General features: G+C 52.3%; 1 protein-coding gene across 1 annotated transcript; it reads left to right on the plus strand.

The window, feature by feature from the left end:
* The first annotated feature begins 151 nt into the window (after window positions 1–151).
* RNF222 (ring finger protein 222) lies at window positions 152–745 on the plus strand. Its single transcript, XM_047089803.1, has one exon. The coding sequence runs from the start codon at window positions 152–154 to the stop codon at window positions 743–745; it is 594 nt and encodes a 197-aa protein (XP_046945759.1).
* Window positions 746–7,703: the final 6,958 nt, after the last annotated feature.

Consider the following 7,703-nt stretch of genomic DNA (forward strand, 5'->3'; position numbering starts at 1 on the left):
CTCCTAAGGGGCTTGGCTCCAGGTCTCAGACTCTGGGGCAGGGGCCAGGAGGTGTGGGAGGGACTTGGGAAGGAGGGAAAGGCACGGGGGTGCTCACAGCCCTTCTCCCCCCTGCCCCCCACAGCTAAGGCCCTGCCTCGGCAGAGTGGCCATGTCAGAAGGGGAGAGCAAGGACAGCTCGGGCAGCGAGTGTCCCGTGTGCTACGAGAAGTTCCGCGACCTGGACGGCGCCAGCCGCACCCTGAGCTGCGGCCACGTGTTCTGCCACGACTGCCTGGTCAAGTACCTGCTCTCCACCCGCGTGGACGGCCAGGTGCAGAGGACCATCGTCTGCCCCATCTGCCGCTACGTCACCTTCCTCAGTAAGAAGAGCTCCCGCTGGGCTTCCATGCTGGACAGGAGCTCCCAGACCTTGGCCGTGCCCGTGGGCCCCCTGGCCGCCTCCCCGACGGCCTGGAGGCCGCCCCCCAGCCAGGGCGCCCAGCTCCCCTCGGACCCGCCGCCCGGCCTGGCCCGAGAGCCCCAGGTCTTCGTCATCAGCCGCCACGGGATGCCCCTGGGCGAGCAGGACAGCGTGCTGCCCCAGCGCAGCCTGGCCGAGCTGTCGGAGGCCTCGCCGGCCCCCAGCTCCCGCCGGGCCTTCTGCTGCCGCTCGCGGGCCCTGCTACTCATCACCCTCATCGCCGTGGTGGCCGTGGTGGCCGCCATCCTGCCCTGGGTGCTGCTGGTGAGGAAGCAGGCCTGACAGCCGCCCTGGGCCGACCGGGGCCTGGACGGGCGTCCTCCCTTCTCACCTCTGGCTCCTCCCGCCCGGCGGGGGCCCAGGGAGGCTGGGGCTGAGCGCTGGGCCCAAACAGGAACACCAGGTTCCGGGCCAGGGTGCAGAAGGCAGTGGAGGCCCCTCGGGAACCACAGCTGCGCCCCCCACCCCCCGGGTGGGGGTTGGCGGTAGCCTCAGCAGATCCTCCCCACCTCCTCCAGGCTGGTACTGAGCAAAATGGAGAGCTGGTGGCTTCCCCCTTCCTGTGGGGTCACCAGCCCTGAGGCGTCCTCCTTCTCTGCCAGGTGACCCACCCGAAGCCAGGCGGGGCTCACTGGTGGCTGGCTGGGGGCCCCATGGCAGGACCCCTCCACGTCAGAATTCCCACCCGGGGTTCTCTAGTCTGCTGTCGGGAACAAACAGAAGCAGTGGCTCAGGGCCCGAAAGCGCCCTTCCCAGAATCTCAGCAAACGTCCTCACGGCTGCCCTCCCGCCCCCCAAGTCCTCCTGAACCCCAAGTCCCCGGCCTGGAAGGCCTTCCCTTGTGGGGAGGAGCTGATCTCAGGGGCTGTGGCCCCGGGGACCTCTGGGGGAAGTAACAGAAAAGGGGAGCTGAGGCCGAGGCTGGCAAAATGGCCCACAAACAGAGCCAGAGGCCTCCGCAAGCCTCGCGGGCCCGTGAATGGTCCAAAGTTTGAGTCTTGGGGTTGTCAAGGGTGGACTGGCGGGCGGGGAGTGCAGGGGAAGCTTGACCGAGACTTGAGTCAGCCGAGAAGTATGCAACTATGGGGGCAAATTAACCCCTGGGGGCTCCCGCCTCCCAGCCGGCCCAGGTCCTCATGACCCAACCACTCATTAGAGGTCACACCAGCCGGGCCAGTTTCCCAGGCCCATTCCCAGCTGGGCTGGGCCGGGCAAGGACGGGTGGGGAAGCAAACAGCTGAATTCATCAGGGACTCTACTGTCTCGATGAGACAGTCCCCACCCTGGACTGTGGCCCGGCTCCGTGAGGAGGGCCACTCCGAAAGCCTCGGACGGGGTCCTGCCCATACGTCAACGGGCCATAATCTTAACTGTAGGATGAACAACGACAAAAACTCTCAGCTGCTCCCTGGGATAGGCGGTTGTTCACACCCCAGCTGTGCCAAGAGCTAACGCTCCCCCCCCCCCCAGCCTATGCCTCATGGCAAAGTTCGCTATCTATGGGGAAAGAAATAACGCCCTGCCTCTTATCTAGTTCCCAAATCCCTGTGGTGGCTGGTGTCCATTAGGGGACCGCCAGGGAAGGGCTCCACTGTATAGGGGATATTTGGGAAGCAGGGAGGGCTGATTGAAAACACTTATGGACTTCTTTTTGCTCCTTTCCAGACTCAAAAAGAGCATAGGTGCTATTTGTGGGGGCGGGGGGGGGGGTAGGGAACAGGTGGATTCATGGGAAACATATTTATTACAAGACTCAAAATGTTAAATTTACAAAGACTCTAATGAGTCTGTTTTATTTAAGCTCGGTCAGACTGCTTTCAACAGCGTCATTGAATTTCTGGGGACTTGACTCTAGTCTTTTCAGATTCTGTTGTGTTTGCCAAAGGCTAATTTCAAAAAACCTGTGGTGTTTTCATGTCATTCATTCAGTGGTGACTCATAGCTGGCACTTTTTTTATTTTCAAAGAACGCCGAAAGTTATTTTTTAAATAAAGGTATATATTTTCCCAAAGATTCCAAAGACATTGCCAACACCCACGGGGAGCTCTGAGCTTGGACTTTCTGGGAAAATTCACTTTACACGAATGAGTTTGAAAATACAAAGGCAAATGGGTCTTAAAAAACAGCCACACTTGTGATAGAAATGCAAATTAAAATTCTGCCGGTATATATACCATTTTTCACCTATTAGCCCGTCAAACCCTGATTTTAAAAAAAATTATGTTTATTTACTTTTTGAGAGAGAGACAAACAGACAGGGTGCGAGTGGGGGAGGGACAGAGAGAGTGGGAGACACAGAATAGCTCAGAGCCTGAAGGGGGGCTTGAACCCACAGACTACGAGATCGTGACCTGAGCCAAAGTTGGACGCTCAACCGACTGAGCCGCCCAGGTGCCCCTCAGACCCTGATTTAAAACCCACTCTGCTGCCCAAGCTGAGGGAAAGCAGGTGAGGTGGTTGGGGATGTATATTGGTAACAAACCCTAGGAAGGGACATTTGACATCACCTATCAAAATTTCCACTTTGACCCAGCAAGTCCTATTCTAGAAACATATCCTGTAGACAGACTTGCGGAGATGGGCAGTGTTCTATAATTGCAACTTTGTCATCACAAAGGATTGGAAAAACCCTACGTGACAATCAGTAAGGGCCTGGGGAGATTTCCCCCTTCCCCTTTGATACTTTTTGAACCAAGCAAACATACTACTTATTCAAGAATTAGATTGAAAAATGTTAGTACAGGGGTGCCTGGCTGGCTCAGTTGATTGAGCATCTGACTTTGGCTCGGGTCATGATCTCATGGTTCGTGAGTTCGAGCCCCGCATCGGGCTCTGTGCTGATGGCTCAGAGCCCGGAGCCTGCTTTGGATTCTGTGTCTCCCTCTCTCTCTGTCCTTCCCCCACTCATTCTCTCTCTCTCTCTCTCTCTCTCTCTCTCTCTCTCTCTCCCTCAAAAATAAGTAATAAAACACTTAAAAATTTTTTTAAATCTTTTTTTAAAAATGATATTAGATGCCAAAGATATCTTCAGGGCACATACCTGTTGCCCCGTGAGGAGCTGGCCCCCAAAACGTTTGAGAGCTGCTGGACTACCTGTCCTGTGGCTCAAGGGTGTCAGCTACGGCTCAGTGGGGCTGGTTTGTCTGCTTAGAGGTGTGACATCTTATGCTGAACAAGCACACCAGGAAGGAAGGTAAGAAGCTTAATATTTGACTCAGTGTTTCTTAGCTCCTATGGACTTCTTTGCGCTGGATCATTTACTATGCTTGTTTTGATTTTTCTCTACCCTTCCTTTCCTTTGTCAAGTGAAAAGCTTTGGCTTTGAGTAAACCGCCCTGAGGTCAGGGCACTACAGAGAGATACCATTAGATAAATAAAGAGATGGACAGACAGACCGATGGATGCCTGGGATTAAACATGAGCTGTTCCTCCTCCCTACCTTCCCTTGTCCAGGGGCGTACCCCTTACACACACACACGCACACGCATGCACACACAACTTGGCCACCTAAATCTAAATGCCCTAATCTAATAGCGTGTATTCATCAATGCCAATACATGGAAATTATATTACATTTGGCTACCTTCCAAATGAAAAAGCAAAGCAGTCTATACAACCTGGCCACCTGTGTAATCCTTGTCACGTGCCTTGACCAAAAAAAATGTGTCACGTCATCTGGCTCACGCTAACTCTCTCCCATCTCAACCTTTTGATTCATGCTATCTGATTTCATCTACTCGACCTATACCGGAGGCCCACAGGAGCCCTTCTCCGCGGTCCCACACAATTTTTTTTTTTTTTTATAAGACAGACGGCATTGTATCGGGGTAGGGGATTTGCGGGAGGCATCGGCACTGGGCGCTGGGCCGGGGTGGCACGGGCCATGCTCAAGGCACCCTCTCGGGTGTGGTGCCCACCAGTGAAGCCGCTGGTGTGGACCAAGATGTAGCCAGGGATCCCGCTGATCTGGGCTAGGGCCTCATCCCGAAGTCCCCGCCATGGCTCTGGCAGGGGCAGCCGGCTCTGGAATGAGTGGGGCTCCTTGGGCACACACTGTACCCGCCGCTGTCCAGCCTGGTCCGTGTAGATAACAAAGGCGACGGTCACCGGGGGGGACAGCCCAGATTCCAGGTCCACCTGGAATCGCCGGGCCGGGGCCTGTGCCACCAAGGCCCAGGCTGGCAGCCAGCTGTGCCGGTAGGAGTCCACTCTCCGCAGAAACCCCTCTCGAACTAGATCCTAGTGCAAACCTTTCCTGGTCTTCTTTAACAACACCGATGTCTTTTAATTTCATCAGCATTTCCTATTGGAAACCACGGTTCTTCCAGGAAAACATCTGGCATTCCCAAATAGTACTTTCCAAATGTCTTTTGCTTTTAATGTTTATTCATTTTTGAGAGAGAGAGAACACGAGCAGGGGAGGGGCAGAGAGAGAGAGAGAGAGAGGGAGACACAGAATCCGAAGCAGGCTCCAGGCTCCGAGCTGTCAGCACAGAGCCTGACGTGGGGCTCGAACTCACGGACTGGGAGATCATGACCTGAGCCAAAGCCGGATGTATAAGAATGCTCTTTAGGGGCACCTGGGTGGCTCAGTCAGTTAAGCTTCCAACTCTTGATCTCAGCTCAGGTCATGATCTCAGGGTTCATGGGATCGAGCTCATCATGGGTTCATGAGCTGACAGTGCAGAGCCTGGTTGGGATTCTCTCTCTCCCTCTCTCTCTCAAAATAAATAAACTTTAAAAAAGAATGCTTTTTAAAGCACATATCTTGTTTTAAACGACACACAAACTGAAAGCATTAATAAAATTTAAGACTCATGCAAAAAAAAAAAAACAACAACAACCCAAAACCCTTTTAATTTTAACATATACCTGCAGAGTCTAGCCCTACCAAGCAAGCTTAAGGATCCGTCTATTTCTAGTGAAAACCCAGGCCACGGATGCCAGGAGCCTGGGCACATAGCACCTCTGCACTCCTGAGACACCCTCCCATGACCTCTACCTTTGGCAAAGCCTGCAATGACTCAGACAGCCCTGTGGCTCACCTCGCTTCTCTCTCTGACTTCCTTATCAGCCCAGACGTCCTCTTTTGGCCCCAAATAACCTTGCCCCATCCCCACACTCTCCCTCATCCTCCTTTTACCTGGTGCAAATGAACACCACAACTAATTCTCAACACACTATTGGCAGTTCCAAAAAATGGTGTTGGGCGCAAGGCTCTGGGCTTTGCTCGGGTGGTTCCCTCTGCCTGGAAGATACTTCCCCACCCTTGTCTCCCGGGAGATCTCCTACCTAGCTTTCCAGAAATAATCCAAGGGTTAACTGTGAAGACTTCCCTGAGCCCAACCTCAGTTAGAATCGACTGCACCCCATTACCTTTCCAGGCACACTTTATTATGCCTGTTTGTTGACATGGCCATTTCACCATTTCTTCCATCTAGACGGTATGCTCCTTGAGGGGAGGCTAGATCTTACTGATTTTTTTTCTTTTTGAGAGAGAGAGAGCTCACAATTGAGCAGGGGGCAGTTGGAGAGAGAGAGAGAGAGAGAGAAAGAGAGAAAGAATTGAGGCTCACCCGATGTGGGACTTGAACTCACAAACTGTGAGATCATGACTTGAGCCTAAATCAGATGCTTAATGACTGAGCCACCCAGGTGCCCAATCTTACTGATCTTCGTATCTCAGTGCCTGGCATAGGAGTTGGTAAAGAGCAAGAGTTAGAGAAATATTTGAAGAATGTATAAGTGAAGGCAGGCAATCAAGAAGGAAGGAAGAAAAGAAGGAAGGAAGGAAGGAAGGAAGGAAGGAAGGAAGGAAGGAAGGGTAAATGGGATGGTTAGGTGTCTAAGGACTAAAAAAGTTTTAGTCCAAGGGACTTAGGTGTGGAGTCTGGATAGCTGGTTTGACTTAGGACTTCACAAAGACTGGTTTCAAAAGGACCCAAAAGAGTCAGTTTAAAAGGAACTTTTTCAGGGTGTCTGGGTGGCTCAGTCAGTTGAGCGTCCAACTTCAGCTCAGGACATGGTCTCGCGGTGTGTGAGTTCGAGCCCCGCATCAGGCTCTGTGCTGACAGCTCAGAACCTGGAACCTGCTTTGGATTCTGTGTCTCTCTTGCTCTATGCCCCTCCCCCGCTCATTCTCTCTCTCTCTCTCTCTCTCTCTCTCTCTCTCAAAAATAAATATTAAACACTATACGCTAACTAATTTGGATGTGAATTTTAAAAAATAAAATTAAAAAATAAAAATAAATAAAAACAAAATCTTAAAAAAATATATTAAAAAAACTTTTTTAAAGGAACTTTTTCAAATCAAGTTAGAGGCACGTAAGGAAGGTGGGGGGCGGGCAGCCAGGTGAGGTGCCCGGACTCTCGTGCAGGGAGGAGCCAAGACATTTATGCGGATAAACAGACTCTCAACCAGGCTACCAGTAATTTGCATCTGTGCACACAATTTGTACCCTGGCATTCTTCATGCCGTATAAAGTGGTTATGCTGTCCAAATGGTGGCCTGAAGGTTTAATCTCCATGAGTCAGTGTTGTGCACGGCGGTGGAGGGAGGGTGGTGGTAAGGAGGCCTTGGAGGGAAGGGTGTCAGCAGTGAGTGATGGGGAGGAAGAGGAAACAGAAGAGGAAACAGAAGCTCCTTCTTTGTGGGAAGAGAGGAAGAGGTTAGGCGAGACCTTAAGAAGAGGGGGTTAAGGAAACTCCTAAGAACAAGGAGAGAGAGTTAAGGTGACTCCGTGAAGATCAGAAAGGAAGGCAAAGTAGGAAGGCTTCGGCTGTAACTTTCAGCCACCAAATCAAATTCAGCTCAGCCCCGGAGCCCCATGGGCTTTTCTCTGAAGGTGTCTTCACTACAGCCACCAGGACCTGGCTCCTGGAGACAGTACATCATGCCGCTTCACACCTCCAAGCCTCCCCTCCAGCTATTCCCACTGCTTTGTGGAGCTAATTTTAACATTCTCCAAAACTCAGCCAAGGGTGATCTCACCCCAGAAGTCTTCCCTGACCCCAGAGCTCTGTCCGATTCCCGGAGCACACAAAGGGTGGCTGGCTCAACCAGCACTTTTCCTGGGGTCCCGTGATTGCGGGGTTTCGCTGTTTCTCTCTCCTCTGAGACAGTGAGCCTCCCGCAGGCAGAAGGTTTGACTAATTTCATTCTGTAGCTCCAGTGTCCCTTTTAGGGATGGCTTGCAAAAGATGCTCCATAAACATTTGTTGAAAAGAATTGTGGGGGCTC

This window comes from Lynx rufus, unplaced genomic scaffold, assembly GCF_022079265.1.
Source record: "Lynx rufus isolate CCGP_SWC_20201006 ecotype Redwood Valley unplaced genomic scaffold, mLynRuf1.p SCAF_28, whole genome shotgun sequence".
NCBI classification, from domain to species: Eukaryota; Metazoa; Chordata; class Mammalia; order Carnivora; family Felidae; genus Lynx; species Lynx rufus.